The 16,351-nt window shown below is 37.8% G+C and overlaps 1 protein-coding gene across 2 annotated transcripts in view; it reads right to left on the reverse strand.

The window, feature by feature from the left end:
• The window catches only part of LOC115426166 (drebrin-like protein A), a 34,277-nt gene extending 26,488 nt beyond the window's left edge, over positions 1-7,789 (reverse strand). Inside the window, exon 1 of one of the 2 annotated variants that reach the window (XM_030144162.1) lies at positions 7,451-7,789. In XM_030144162.1, coding sequence (XP_030000022.1) covers positions 7,451-7,545 — 95 coding nt within the window. In that variant the 5' untranslated portion in view covers positions 7,546-7,789. The remainder of the gene's footprint in view (positions 1-7,450) is intronic. The other variant, XM_030144161.1, reaches the window with a different exon arrangement.
• Positions 7,790-16,351: the final 8,562 nt, after the last annotated feature.

A 16,351-nucleotide genomic window follows, 5' to 3' on the forward strand; every position in this document is an offset into this window, starting at 1 on the left:
AGAAAACGACAGCTCAGTCCCTATAGAACTAGTATGTATGTGTACATTTCTGCCTGCAGCTGTGGGTAAAATATGTGTGCAAGTGTTGGTGCATGTGTCTGATGATCTCATAACTGTGTAATTAATAGGGAAATAACAATAAATATGTGATCGTCTCTAAAAAGATTTGTAGTTGTCAAAGGCAGCTGCTGTTGTGCTTGGCACGGTTGCAAACAGACGAGCCCCAGCAACATAATGTGACAAGAGGTTTCAGCATGAACCTGGATACTGTTTCATAACATTTATACACACTTTACTGTTTCAGTTGCCTTGAAATGACTTGCATAAACCAACTACACTTTTTAGAGAAGCTTTTTCTTTTTACATTGGTTGGTTTAATTGTAACAGAACTGTAAAACAAAGAGATAAAACTGTTTTGTAACATAACCTGACTATTATTTGCTTCACTGCTTGAGTTGGTTCTTTAACAATGAGAAACTATGTGGGAACTACCCTGAAGTGTGAGGAAGTACAGAGTCTCTATCAGTTACTTCTACTGGCCAGTCCAGACACTTTGTTCATGCACATAACGGTGATTGTAGAGCATGAAATTCAGTGCAACTGGGTGCCAAAAGCTTGGTTTCACAGATCATATTTTTTTGACAAACTATCCAACTCAAATACATGTACACACCAACTGAAGAATAGCTCTGTGATATCCCTTTGTTGCACAGACATCCCCCTTTGCATACACTGCCAAGGCACCACATTCATAAGGTACAGATGTTTTTCAACAGCTATTTGACACACCCTTTGGAAGAACCGCAAGGCCTGTTAGTCAGTTCAGTTTCTATGTTTATTAGCATTTGCATGAAAACTTCCCCAAGTTTTCACAGAGAGCATCTCAGCCATTATTCTGAATTGAAAAGGGAAACAATAGAGCATTTGTTGGGCTGTCTATTGTAGGCATGCAAATGACAGATTTCCAGTGGAAACAATTTTCAGAGGGCATCTGGATTAAGGTCAGCTGCTCTGAGTTGAACTCTTCTGTAGGACGATTCAATAGAAAGGTCAGGTGTGAGGATGTTCGAAAGAATGTGTCGACTGTTATTGTCCAAGACACTCTTTACAGTGTTAAACATTTACTGTAATAAAATTAAAACGGTGAAATAAATACTTTTTTTTTTTCAGGGAAGCAGCTCTTTTGTCTGTAAGGTATTTAGTTCCAAATGGAAAACTAAGAATTACAAGAGCACTGTACAGCCCCCAAGGCATGAAACATTAATGACCATCTGTCTTGCATCTTCTATGGGTCAATTACAACTCAAACTCCAACACGGTGTCAATTTGTGGGACTTAAACCCAACAGTTAGCCTGCTAAGAAACCTAAACATACAGGGACACAAACTCAATAAACACATAAAGTATAATCATATTCAGTCATGTCTCATCATGCCCCAGACCTGCTATTACCTCAGAGCCTTATCCCAGGCCCTAGATGAACATAAACAATGTTTAAGTGAATAGTAAGCAGTTGTTTAGTGATTACTGTTCAAGTTATTGTCTAAGTTCATCTAAACAAAGCTACATATAACAGCCATTATATCCATTATTGTCATCATCTTCCAGCACGCCACCCACAGACTCGCTCACACAAGCAGCTCAGCAAACTGAGGGTTTAGATCTGCCCAATATGAAGAAAAACTGCAGTGTACAATTACTACTGATAAATACTGCTAGGATATTATGACTTGCAATAAACTAACCTCACAGTCACCAATGAATCTGGGAGTAGCTGTTAGTATTGCATAAACAGAAGTATTTCCATACTATGGTAAAGATGGAGATAGATCTGACATCATCCACTCTCATTCCAAAATAGGAAAAATAACTGTTTGGGTTGTTAGGCTAGGATGCAGCAACAGTGTGTTTTCAAAACAGTGTTGGGGAATAATTTATTTTGGTGCAATATTTTCACAAAGAGAATCAGTCCATGGTATTAAAATGAATGAAACAACTAAACCCCACATGAAAAGTTTACCTAAATTTGCCATGTTCAGAGTGTAGTTGCACCACAGAAGTTGTTTTTTTCCCCAAGTGATTGATTGATTGATTGATTGAGTGATTGAGTGATTGATTGATTGATTGATTGATTGATTGATTGATTGATTGATTGATTGATTGATTGATTGGTTGATTGGTTGGTCGGTTGACTGATTGAACATTCATTTAACCAGGTAAGTTAGTTTAGAACTGATTCTTATTTACAATAACGACCTGGCCAAGAGGCAGCACACAAACAGAATAAGTAGCAGTACAGGTTGCGTGTGTAAACAACAGAACACATTAATATACAACATACAGGGGTGCAGGGGACTTTGAGAGACACACTAAACTAGAGGCACATGCTGACTGAAACTATATGAAAGCATAGCCAATGAACCCAGGGCTCTGTCTAATGTCAAATATTTGCATGCTGGGTGAGAATGCTTTGCACATTAAATTAAAAAAAATTGCATGACTATTGCAGCTTTTACTGCTAAAGCAGCTTATCCAAATAAACAAGTGGGAACTAAGTTGGGGTGTTATGTCCTCATAAACTAGAAGCTTAATGATGGTGAATGTGTGTGCTTAATGCTTCCCTAAAATTCTTGTTGAAGTACAGATTAGCTTGCTGTTGTATGAGCCTGAAAATGTTATCACTGTTCCTCTCACTGCTGAACAGAATTTATTATAATACGACTAACTGCTAGAAAGTTAAAGGTGACAGTACCTAGCACAGTAGCTAGCATTAGCCTGGAGGAATCTGCAGTTTCAGGTAACCTCAGCACAGAAAGGCTCTGGTCCAACTGAGTCAAACCCAAAACCTTCTTACTGTGAGGTGGAAGTGCCAACCAATGCACCACCGCACCAACGAGATATTAGAGTGGGTTACAGCAGCATAAATCGCTTTAATTACAAAGTTTCCTCGTTCATTTTTGGTGGAGCAGATTATTTTTTCAACATCCTGTAAATATTTCAATGTCATTTTTGAGTATCTATTTTGCATCTGCTGTAAAATAGATACAAAGAGGTACCGCAAGAGAGACAGGTCTAGGCATTGACACTGTACACTGTACAATTGTCCTTCAACACTCCTTCCATGATATACTGCTATTTATACCAAAAATCAATCAAGCATGCTGCGTTATCATTTTTCCTGACAACAATACTGTGTGAGGTATCTGAGACCTTCACCTCAACATCCAAAGAAAACCGGACTGTTTGTTTTCCTCTGTGGGATTCCAGGGTCATATGATCAGAAGGATTTGTTTCAATGCAGAAGCTAGGACAACCTTCACCTAGATGAGGATTGCACAACAGATCATGTGGCAGCAACTGATTAATATGCTGAGAGACTCATTTGACAGGTGGGGCTATAGGTCTAAAACAACATTAACAGAAGCAGAGCTAAGTCATTTCTGGATAACAGTATGACTGATAATAGTTGTTTATCTATAAAAAGTACAGTCTGGCTTCATGATCTCCCTCTGGATTCAAGAAGGACACTGAGGCACGAGAAGAAGCACTCAAGCTTGTACATTCATGGACAATGGAAGCCCTGCAGTTAACCTTCCACCGCCCATCCTCTTCCTACACCCACAGGTGTATTTCATCTGGCTTGTAACTTTAGACCTAAAACTCTTTAAGTCTCAGTTAATCATGCATGAGCCTGTAGAAATTCTTGCAAGTAGTAGCAACAAAAACACCCCAGGCCTATGTATTATGAAATAAAAGCTCCTCCATTTATCACCAATAGGAGAGTCCCTTCATGAGATCACTGAAGGCAAAGCATAATGAGTTTATTCTTAAGTGATCATGGGCATGATTAATTACTCCATTTTTCATCTGAAATGAAAAAAGCAAATTAAATTCAATTTTTTCTTTCTGTGCTGTAAAATGCCGCAGATGTATTTTAACAGCTGCCAAAAAACTGTTAAGATTTTTAACACAAGCAACTGAAACCATTTATTAACAGATGCTTGTCACTTTGCTTTGCTAATGTCGCACAAAACGTTTTACATCACTCAACAGGAAACTCAACTTCCCATGAAATCCCTACTGTTTCACTCTTTCAAGTTTTCCCTCTACCTCATGCAATACAATTGAAGCTGGTCAAAAGTTGCATAAATGTCTCCATAATACCATCCAAATAACATTCTTAATTGAGATCAGTACTTTTTATGATGCATTGGTTACATGTACCATCCATGAGAATGTAAATACATAACTGAAGCTTCTAGAACTCGATCTTCAACTTGAAATAAATGAGGAAAAAGATTGATTGCTCTCTAAATGCTCTATCTAAACTGAACCCCTGTTACTATAATGAAATCACATATTTACTTTATGAGTCACTGCCTGACAGTAATAATCCCAGCAAGAGAACATAGTGAAACACTTAACACAAGCACAGCACCAAAGTTTGGACTGCACTTTTAAGAAGAAGGTGTGTTTGGCAGTGTTCAGAGTCACCAGAGCCCACAGATGTCTGCATACAGCCCACACCCAACTCTGATGAATAGAGATCTCACTGCTCCAACGCTCAATAGGAATTCTCATTTGATATGCTTTACAAGACTGAAACAATGCTGTAAACATTTTTATGAACTCAATTCTGGCTCTCTTTTATTTTATGCTTGACTAAACTACTGTTACACTTTGTTTAATACTTGGCTGAAGATAAATCTGGGTTGCTCATGCATAGATTTGTAGAAAACAACACTGACAAACAACATTATTTCAATTTTTTTCTTGATGGGTCATGCAGTTCATACAAGTAGAAGATGCATGTAGAGGGCATTGGCTTCCAGCTTATAAGTGAGACACCGGTTGAGTGAGGAAAAACCTCCGAGCCTCTATGTAGAACAGAAAAGTCTGAATGAAGGACGCATTGAAACTGCTTCTCTTTTCTTCAAAGTCTCACCACAAAAGGTCTGTTTCCCATTCAGGACACAAGGTCATTAGATAATACACACAGGGACCTCAAGGCCACACAGTGGGGGTGGGATCATTCAGCAAAACAAGCCTCCATCCCCTCTCCATGCAAACTTCTCAACGCCTCCCTGCTCGCTTTAATAGTCTCTGCAGGATGCAAATGCACACCAGGAATCAGATATATTCACATGCAAACTTGAAGACATGCGTGGACATAAAACCCCCTCAACAAGCATCAGTTTCTGTCTCAGCAGTTTGACAGTGAGAATTATGACATCATCATGTCCCACCTCACTACTCTATCCTTCAAAAGTGGGCTAAAAAACACTGCTGGGGGATTTCTTTCTGGGTTTTTTTTTTTTCCTCTTTTTCTTCTCACAAACATCTGAGTGTTAGTGGTGGTTAGATGGATTAGGTCTGTGTATGTGCTAGGTTAAAACTGTTTTGCTCGCCACAGATAAACTTCTGGATTAGAGGTACAGTGGGTGTTGAGATGGCATGGCAAAACCTTGAAAATGAGGCTGTGACAGAACATTGAAAAATGAAGAGATATAAAAAGCAACATTTTGAGCCTGTAGAGAAATATCTTTCATTCACAAAGCTGTCAGGTTTTAGGTCGGATGAGCTAATTTTGTGAATGTCCTTCTGTTAAATCTGCTCAACGTAATAGAAATATAAGAAAGAAAGCTGAGATGTAGTCTTAGATAAACACATGAGCACACATGTTAGCTTTCCTTGACCTACTTATTGAAAGTATGAGTCATAATTCAGAAAAAAAAAAGTTCATGGAAATGAGTGGACAAGTTGGGGTCCTATATTGTTAGTAATAGCAATGAGTCTGTAGCTGAAGCTGAGTATAATAGAGTAAACACATGCATATAATGAGGTGAAAATCAGAATATATTAAGGAGACAGGCTGGTAACTGGATAGTTTTGGAAAAGAGGAATAAGTCAGTATAGTGCCGGCTTACCTAAATCCTGTGACAAGAAGACAGAAAGGGCAGTGTCAGATGACCATGTTACAGTATTATGTTCCCTACTGCAGCATTAACCCTTTCATGCACAAATTGTGAGAACCTTAATCAAGATTTTTTTTTTTTTTTCCTGAGTGTTTTTATTCTTCTTTAGGCATGAAAAAACAATGCAATTGAAAATTTTCTTATGAAAAATAAATAAATAAACAAACAAACAAAAACTATATAAAAAACAAAAAATAAAGTTAAAAAAAAGACATACTACTACTACTAATAATAATAAAAATGATCTTATGAACCTATTTTACATGAAGTTGCAAAAATGTCCACTCAGATGGACACCTTGCATTTAAATTTTGAAACAAAGAAACATGTAGTTACAGATAAATTGTGTGAAAACTGGAGGGGGGGGGGCTTGTAGTTCTGGGGGTGAGAGTATGCTCAGGGGAGATCTACACAATGTTACCAATTCATGTCAGAAAAGATATGTAGTGTCTTAAAACTTTAATAAAGATATGTGCAAAAACAAACAAACAAACAAAAAAATCCATGACTATATAAGAGATCAGCTGTAGAATAGCTGTCCACTGTAGTGACCAGTATACATGAAAGGGTTAATGAAATGTATGAAGATGATGACAAAGACCACTAACTTGTTAAATTTAACTATTAGAACTTGACAGTTTTCCAAGTGAATTCACTCCTTATAATTTGTTTCAATATGCTTCCTTTGCAGAATACTGTTTCAGTACTATGTTTCAATAGGGTCCATCTGGGCTTTGAAATGCCATCCCTTAACCATCTTTGACTAGTGTTCAATCTCAATTCTAGCTCTGCATTTTAATCAGCATTATTGGTTTGTCATGCCTGCACAGTGGCTGTCTGTCAAATTAAAGAGCCTCTCCCTGAAAGACAACCCCTGTCAAAGATCGGCTCATCAGCAGAAACCCGATCCTCAACACAGAGACTGAAGCCTGGAGGATCCTCGGGGAGAATAGCAGAGTCATGAAGCGCACGGACCCGGGTGAGGGCAGCGGGCCGCCGGCCAGGTGCTGCGCTCTGGGACGCACCATCTGCCTGGCGTGCGTAGTGGACAGCTATCCACACCTCACCGATGGGGAGCAGAGGGCCAGTGCATCCATCCACATACCCCCTTATGACAACTTCCCTGCGTACATTTATCACTCATGGACTTGTAAACATAGTCCTGGCTGCCTCTACTGGCCTAGACATTATCCCTTTTACTCACTGGATTAAACGAAATCAATCCAGTGGGTAAGCCTGTGCTTACGCAACAGCCACTCTGGTAGAGAAAAGTAAACGTCTGCAACTCTTACAGTGAAACAACATGGAGAACGTCAAAGTTTTCTGAAGTTTTTCATCTTGTATTATTCTATTACATGCAATTATTAAAGTTATTAAAGTTACATTTAATCTATTGTGTTAGGATGCAAAGAAATGAGGTTCTGTTATGGATAATAAATGAGGTAATGTTATTGAAGAAGATCCCTCTGTGTTACCAGTTAGTGGAGGACCGTGGGTTGAGAATGTCCTCTTTGGCCGTGAGTAGTGACAGGCTGTAGGTATCAAGGTTGACCGTTCGCGTACTCATCATGGCAAAAGTTTCCACACCACTCCCGCAGTTTCTCTCTTCACAAGTCCCGACGGTTTTCGGGGTCGGATTATGTGCTGGAAACAGCCAGAACGAAACGCTGAAGGTCGTTCACGGCAAAGAAAACAGCAGTATAGGTGAGCAGGTTCATGCAAATGTAGGCTTAAGTTCCAAACTGGAGCGATCTGTGCAGGCGCTGCGCACACACAGCGTGGAGGAGGCTGAGACTGCACGCTGCTCTTTGTGCTACGGGGGTAGAAGAAGTTTTCAACAAAAAGCCCCACCTCCTGTTGGGAGAGTGGAAAGCATAATGACTTCACTGGCTGGGTCATCTGGAAGAAAAGTGTTCATACTGCAAACTACATATAGAAAAAGCATGCATCACATCACGGATCTAGACTGTCTGGCAAAATGTGTATCTGTCAGTTCACCTCCACTGAGACCAAAAGTCAGTGTGTTGCAATGACAGCACTAGTGTTATTGCCTCACATCACTACTGTTGACTTAAATACCAGCAGATGAAGGAGATCTGAGGGTCTATGCAAAAAAAAAAAAAAAAAGAGGATTAAAATACTTTCTTTCTGTTTTGCTGTAATGATGATGCCAAACTTCTATTGTGGGGTGATTTAGAGGGGTTAGAGGGGAAACAGGGCAGCTTTGTATCTGTCAGTCTTGCTTTGTCTCTTTTTGTCTTTGAATCGGCCCCCACTGGCCTTTGGCAGACTCCACAGACGCCATTTACAGTGCAGGCAATCTATGAACCAGCCCAAAAAAAAAAGGCCCAATTTCATGGGAACTGAGTCTGAAGCAGGCGGCCCATAAAAAAAAGTGTAGTGGAGGCTGTGTCAGAGTTTAAGAATGGCTGGGGGTCTAGCCAACAGTGACACACTGAAAGACCACATCATTACACACTCACTAACATTACAAAGTAATAATGTAAAAGCTGACACACACAGGATATGAAGTGTCCATCCACACATATACTGGAACGTGTGGGTCAGCACCATGGCAGTTAAAGATGTTGGATTATGTGAGGGTACCTGAGCTCTGTAATTTACTTAGCAGCCTTTCTTAGATAATCCAGGAGGGCTGCAGAGGATAAAAGTCACAGGTATTCATGTGTTCAGGGTCAAGATGGAATGTCAAGATTATTTCGGATGCTCAAGCCTTAACCCTTTCATGCATGAACTGTGAGAGCCTTAATCAAGATTTATTTTCTTGAGTGTTTTTATTCCTCTTTAGGCATGAAAAAAACAATGCGATTGAAAATTTTGTTATGAATCTATTTTTCATGGAGTTCCAAAAATATCCATGCAGTTTGACACCATGCATTTGATTTTTGAAGCAAAAAAAATACGTATTTACTGATACATCACTTGAAAACTATGAAATTTAAAAAAAAATGTACTGCTTCTAATCTGTTTTCTCACATTTTAACATACTCCAATACTACTCATTACTCACTTCATGGAGATAATATGCAAAAAAAAAAAACTATGTTTAGTAAAAAAAAAACAAAAAAACAAAAGACTGTTTAATAATAATAACAAGCAATTGATTTACAGTCAAACATGTTACTGCAGATCAGGTTTCTCAAGAACAGCACAGTTACAGTAATGGTGTGAACTGGAGCATATGGGATGATGCATAAGTATCCGCTGTGTTGGCTGATATGGAACGAAAACAACAAATCCCATGAATATACAAGAGAACAGCTGTAAAATAGCTGTCCACTGTAGTGACCCCTATCCATGAAAGGGTGAAAGTTTGACTTGACTTTGTGATCGTCCCTTGTTGCTGTATCTGTATTTGTTTGGAGAGGCATGTCAGCAGATAAACCCTGGTGTGAACTACACTGTATGACTTCATGCGACATGCACCAACACTACTGTTCTTAAAGCTTGCATGCCAGAGGGATAGGGGGCATGACATCCCCATGCCGCTATTATTCTTACAACTTCCTGCTATTAGAGGCTCCCCTGCCCTTCCAGCCTCTTAGTTTAGTACTGTGGATGTGAACTGTAGTCCTGTTATGCTCCACTTCAGAGGACTTTGGCATTTCCTCTGCTGGGGTGCAGTGTTGGTGATGGGGTCTAAATGTAGAAATGATTGTGTGTCCGTTGGTGTTTAGGACACGAGGGTGTGTGAGTGTTTGTCGTCATTTGCTTAAAGTGCTTCTCTAATGGTCACAGCATTTTTGTGCAGTTTCCTGCCTTCCCTGCATGGCTTAAACAAACATGGTGTGGGTGACAGGGTGATGAGTGGTCCAGTTATAGTCTGTTCAAAGTTTCTCAGAGCTTTTATCTTTAATTCAGAATCCATTCAAGAACACATATCTGATTTTAAAAAAAAAACTTGATTATTCTGTTAAACTGGAAGAACAAAAATCCTTCAACTCATCAGGCTCTGTTAAAAGACATTATGTAACACTTACATTTGGAGAAATCAAATTTTTACTAAAAGATAATGCAAAGTTATTTTATTCAATTCAGCAGCCCTTTATAGATAACTTTCATATGAAGTAGTAGCCCCCCACCACCACCTTTTTATCTGTGTGTGGTGTTCTTGTTCAGACATTACATATATTGGATACTGTATTTGACTTTTTTATATTGTCATTGTTCTAAATTCAATAAAAAGAGTTAAAAAAAAAAAAAAAACTTGAGTGTGGGATTGTTTCACCAGAATGATGTGGAGCAGTGGCTGCATAACATTCAAAGCATAATCTCCTTCTGAACAGGCAAAACAAACTTATGGCACAAAACAAATCACTTCCTTTCAGACGTGGATTTGTCCAAATCCTGTTTTTCCTGGAACACATTGAGACTTGCATGGCAAGTTTATGTGTGCTTGGACCTGCTGTTGAAAGGTCAAACATGTATTTACACTCAGGAGTCAGTGCATGAACTCCATCCTGGTGTTTTTATTATCTCTCTACACACCTTAAGAGGCCAGGCTGTCTGTCATGAACATGTACTGTTATTATTTGGTGTAGTGACACTTGTAAAGGTTGTAATCCTCATTAACCCATAAAGACTCAAACATCCACTGGTGACCAACAGCATCTACTGATATAAAATGTTTCATACCTGTTGATCCACTAATCCTATCAATACATGTAGATAATTGGTGTAAAATACAGTTTGTCATCTTTTCATGATCATCAGATATGACCCATTTGGACGTTCAGAGGCTCCATAGTGAACGTGGAAACACCTTCATCTTCTACAGCATTCACCAGTAAAACCCATGGAGTTGAATCAATGACAGTGAATGGAGACACTTGGTTTATGTTCATTTTTTTCTGTTCTGATATAATAACCTTTGAATTAACTCTGAGTTTTTATGAATATCTAAATCAAATATAGGAAATTAAATATAGGAAAATACATAATTTACACTGAAAATGCTAAACATAGAGGATAATATTATAATAAATGGTGATAAATCACTTAAGAAAGGTGAATTAGAGAGAAAAATTTATCTGGGAATGGCCACAAAAGTACCACCGGGTCATTATGGGTTAATCATCATAAAGGTCGTCTTTCCTTTGACCACCTTACTTTGTGAATTTAATGTTTTATAGAGGGAGGCAGACAGAGTTTATAAGGGAAGTTCAAACTCACGATATACAGAACTACTCTCATGAGGATTAGTTTCTGTGCCTGCAGCTAAAGGCAAAGTGTTCATTTTAGTTCAATCTTTGTAATAAATGACAATTCTAAAACATACCTTTTTGGTTAAACCTGTATTTGTAACTCATCTACACCCCCAAATGATTGACTGTGTTTTTCTTATGTACACATGACACCAATAGTATGTTTTTCCATGGTACAAAAAGGGTCCTTCTTGTGATACTTTCATCAAACTCTCTTTCAAGGTTTTGCTTTTGCTTTTATGTACAACAACCATTAAAAAAAAAAAAAGTTGGGACTCTGTGTAAAATGTAAATAAAGACAGAATACAACCATTTACAAACCCCATAATCCCATATCTGTTTCACAATAAATATAGAAAACAGAAAAGGTACCATTTTAAGAAGAAAAAAAAAAAAAAAAAGAAAAAGAAGGTAATCATGAAAATGGCAGCAACATGTCTCTAAAATGTTCCGACTGGGAAATGTTTACCACTGTGTAGCATCCCTTCTTTTAACAACAGCCCATAAATGTCAAAGGTCAAACATCGGACAAAACGTTTCTCCAGCTGTTTCTTTTAGTACTACTTACCTTGTTGCCCCATCCCTACTTTCTTTGAGATGTGTTGCTGCCATCGAATTAAAGATTAGCTCTTTCTCTTTGTTCATTAGTGAATAAAATATGGGTTTATACGATTTGTAAGTTATTGGATTCTGTTTCTATATAGCTTTTATTTTTTGTATTACATCCCGACCATTTTTGAATTGTATTTATTGCATTTTCTAAATGAAGCTGTTATCTTGTAGCTCAATGGGACTTTCCTAGATGAGTAAATGAAATAAAATAAATAAAGGAAATAAACAGCTTTTCCTCATCTCAGTGAAGAACAGGAGGTGCCTTATACTATAAAGATTCTTGCTCCTTCAAGCAAATTTATAATTTGTGATTCTTTGCCATGAAAATAAACTTGACTTGACCCGGTCTGACTATCTCTGTCTCTCCTCCCAGTGTTATTGTAATACTAAGCTCAGTGGAGGAGGGCTGTTGCTTTCCTTGAAGTAGATAATGAGGTGGATGTGGGAGAGGGTGTCTAAAGTTGATGACAAAGATGACTGGAAGTTGGTCACAAGAGATAAGTCAGCGCGTCGACGTATTTGACAACTGCTACAGCAAACAAACAAGTAGCTTAGAGCAATCACTTAGCCTTGGAAAAACAACTGAGGTTAATTCAGATCCCAGACAGACGAGATAAGGCCAGAGGAATGACTCCACCACACCGCAGTGGAACAGGAGGACACTCATGGATACAGCTGTATCAGTGATGATGGTTAACACAACCACTGAGGGGATCAGCAGCAATGGCTTACTAACAATAGGCTGTTTTTGCAACTTTTTTCAGTCAGAAGCAGCTGAAAAGATTTGAATTTATTCATCTGTTTGTTTATTTGCACCTTTTGGCACTATTTTTGTTTATTTTTTCTCTTCACACAACACTGTTCGATTTAAAGTTGGAATAAATGGCAATGGCATGAAATGACTGTGACAATGTGATTCATTCTTGATAGATAAAATGAATGTGATCATGATGGTCAAAGGTGATTACTAATGTGTATAAAAAGGAATAAAAAGAGGAAAATTATTCAAACTTTACTGGCAAAAGTTTAACTAATAATGTTGAATGGATTATATCTGATGCTCTAAATAAAGGCATAGATTAGGAGGATTCTTGTTTTCATTCTTGTTCTTAGTTGTACTACTATTAATGCAACCAAGAACTGTATTTGTACAGTTTTATGAAGAAATATTTTACTTTTTTAAAATGTATTTCTATATTTATTCTATAGTACATGAGGATTTAAGATAAACTAGAGTCAAATTCCTTGTTTGTGTGTACAAGTTTGTCCATTAAAGTTGATTCTGATTCTGATGTCCTACACTTTCCTTTAAAACACATACAATAAAACACTGGTTTAACAGCAGGAAGGGCTCTGCAGTTCATCTTCAGGTGTTCCTGTGAATCTGGAAGTCCTCTTACCATGCTTCCCAGGTGAAGTCACTGCTCAGCTATGTGCCTTAAAAACAACCCTGGGATATCTTCCCCTCGAGCCTCAAACTGAACGTGTGTGTGTGTTTCTGTGCATGCAAATAGTGTATTCTGTGTATTGACAGCCCCTTCTTATAACTGCACATACAAACCTTAAAAACAGAAAAATCACCAATCCTTTAATTTAGAAGTTTTGATTTTCTTCATCACTGTAATTGACAACATCTGACAAACACACTGTGTGACTGTTTTCCCATAAAAATAAACTAGATTAAAGCATTTTGTCGTTATAATAAAATATTCGTAAACCTTGAAAGGCCACGATTTAGACGGTTTCACATTTGTATGTGTGGCTATGGTCGACAATTTTGTTTATGAAGTAGATGTTGGGGAGGTCTGGAGCAATAAGACACACTTTGGAGGAGGGTGAGATACACAGAGGAATGTGTTGTGACTCCTTTTGACCTCCTTTGAACATTTAGTATTACTAGTTGTTCCACTTTTTCATGTAATGGCCATGGAATGTGCATGCCTTGTTTTGTTCATGCTTTAAACATTTGTAGCTTTGAAAGCATTGGATTAGCTAAAACAAAATATGATACTACTGCAAGTTGTAGTTTTCATCATACACTCATCTGTGTTCACCCACTGTGTCCCATTTTGAAGACTTCACGGATGTTCTCATTGCTCACTCACACCATTATTAGATCGTTAATAATACCTGTATGTAATATGGTGCAGGAACTCATTCAGCTTACAGTGCTGTACTAAATTGCAAACCAGTGTGTTGTCCTTTGCTCCAAGACCCAGTTCTTTTCATCTCCTCTCAAGGGAACCCTGAGAAATGAGAGCCAGATGTGGTGATGTCACCGTGTGTCTCTAATTCACAAGCTGTGTTCTCTGAGGTTGTGGTGCAAAAACGAGGGCAAGGTTGCTGGGAAATCTGAACTTAACCCAATGACAAAGCAGCTGACACAGCATAAAAGTCTGTAATCAGTCTTCAAACCGATGCACGGGACCATGGAAGATGGTGGGGTCGCTGGCACAGATACACGGCAGTAAACATTTTAATTCAACAGAGAACGACAGAAAAGCGGATGTGTGCCATTGTCTGTTGGGAGGCAGTTTAACTTGTGAGCCTCCCTGTAGGAGTCTGATATGAAGCACATAAACAAACGTACACTGGGATGGCATATGGAAACAAATATTCCTCTACCCACATCGGCCACCTTCGCTCATCACCCATCTAAAATTATGCATCATCAGCCACATCACTAAATATCACCATGGAAACCCTTGGCCAACCCCCCCACCCCATGTTTCTGTGGTTTTCTGTGATCCTTTACCAGACTTGAAAGTCCTAGTTTAGTTTGTTGATGCCGATAATATACATATTTAACCCATAAAGACCCAAACAACCACTGGCGACCAAAATCATCTACTGATATAAAATGTTTAATAACTTCTGATCCATTAAATCTATCAACCCATATAAATAATTGGTGTAAAATGAAGTTTGTCATCTTTTCATGGTCATCAGATATGACCCATCTGGGCGTTCAGAGGCTCCGTAGTCAACATAGAAACACTGTTATCTTCTACAGCTTTGATTCACCCGTAAAACCCATGGAGTTGGATCAACAACTGTGGATGGAGACACTGGGTTTATGTTCAGTTAATGATAAATTTTGTTGAAAAACTCACATTTTCTTCATTTTGCTCTGTTTCTGATATTATGACATCTAACTTTTATATGAGCTTTAATGAACATCTACATGATCAGTAAATTAAATAATCAGGGATCCTCACCATGTGTTGTACCAGAAGTTTGCCTTGATGCCTTCAGGCTGGTGTTACCACGCTCCTCAGAGGAGAACCAGCAGATATTCAAAATCTTTTATTCCTTCAGCTATCACACTTTTAAACTCTGACAGAAGCCACTTTAGTCATTTTATATGATTTTTTTTTTTTTTTTAATGTTAGCAGAACCAATAGGGTTTTTTAGTCTTAGTCTGCATTGGTATTTATTGATTATTTATTGTTGATTATTTAAATGCATTTATTTAGAGTTGCTTTTAATGATCCTGTATTTGTGCACTGATTTATTTATGTTTGTCACATTGTACTTTGGATGTGGGCTGATGTCTGTGGTAAGCTGCAAATGAATTGCCCGTATGGGATAAATAAAGTTTTCTGAATCTGAATCTAAATATAGGAAAATACCAGATTTTTATTGAAGAAATGCAAAATACAGAGCATAATATTATAATAAATGGTGATAAATAGCTAAAAAAAAATTAAATAAGAGAGAAAAATTCACTTGGGAACTTCCAGAAAAGTAACACCGGGTTTTTATGGGTTAAGGAACTTGGGTTTCTAGTTCAGTTTTAGTTGCTATGAATAAAACTGCACCGAACATTCATTAAGGTGATGGACCCAAGACAGTAACATTGGAAAAATGCTGACTTTTTAAAGAAATGCTTAAAAACCAATCCTATTAAAGAAAATATCACATTGTAATGTCATACAACTGGTGTCCACAAGATGGCACAGCTGTTCTAAACCTTATTCTGTCTATGGGTTATATGTGAATGTACTTAAAATGAAGGGCTGAGGATGTAATATCAACTAACTTAATGAGATTTAATGTGATGTAAAAGAAAAATTTTGATCAGTTGAGTTGGTTCAGATTTATGTTTTGCCAAAATGTATGCATATCTCTATTGTGAATAAAATTATAATACAGCTTTTGTCTGATTTTAAAAGTACCTTTAATAAGAAGCACCTTTAGGCGCTTCATATTAAAGGTTCTCCCTTTGTCATTTCAATGTATTTACTATAAACTAGTCATTCTATAAATTATATACACAACTGTTGCAACCTTCTTTCAGCACCTTTCTGCAGTAGCTAAAAACTGACTGAATTTACAGAATAAAGAAATAAAAGAAAGGAACTACTGGTCTCCTCCTTGGTGAGGTGTTTGGGGCATGTCCAGATGGATTGATGGAGCAAAAAGCAAGAAGTGAGACAAGTTCAAAAGATTAACAGAGTTTTAATAAAATCCATGTCAAACATCAAAATACTGAAATGGCAAAAAAAAAAAAAAAGGAAAAAAAAAACTTTTTTTTTC

This window comes from Sphaeramia orbicularis, chromosome 9 (assembly GCF_902148855.1).
Source record: "Sphaeramia orbicularis chromosome 9, fSphaOr1.1, whole genome shotgun sequence".
NCBI lineage: Eukaryota > Metazoa > Chordata > Actinopteri > Kurtiformes > Apogonidae > Sphaeramia > Sphaeramia orbicularis.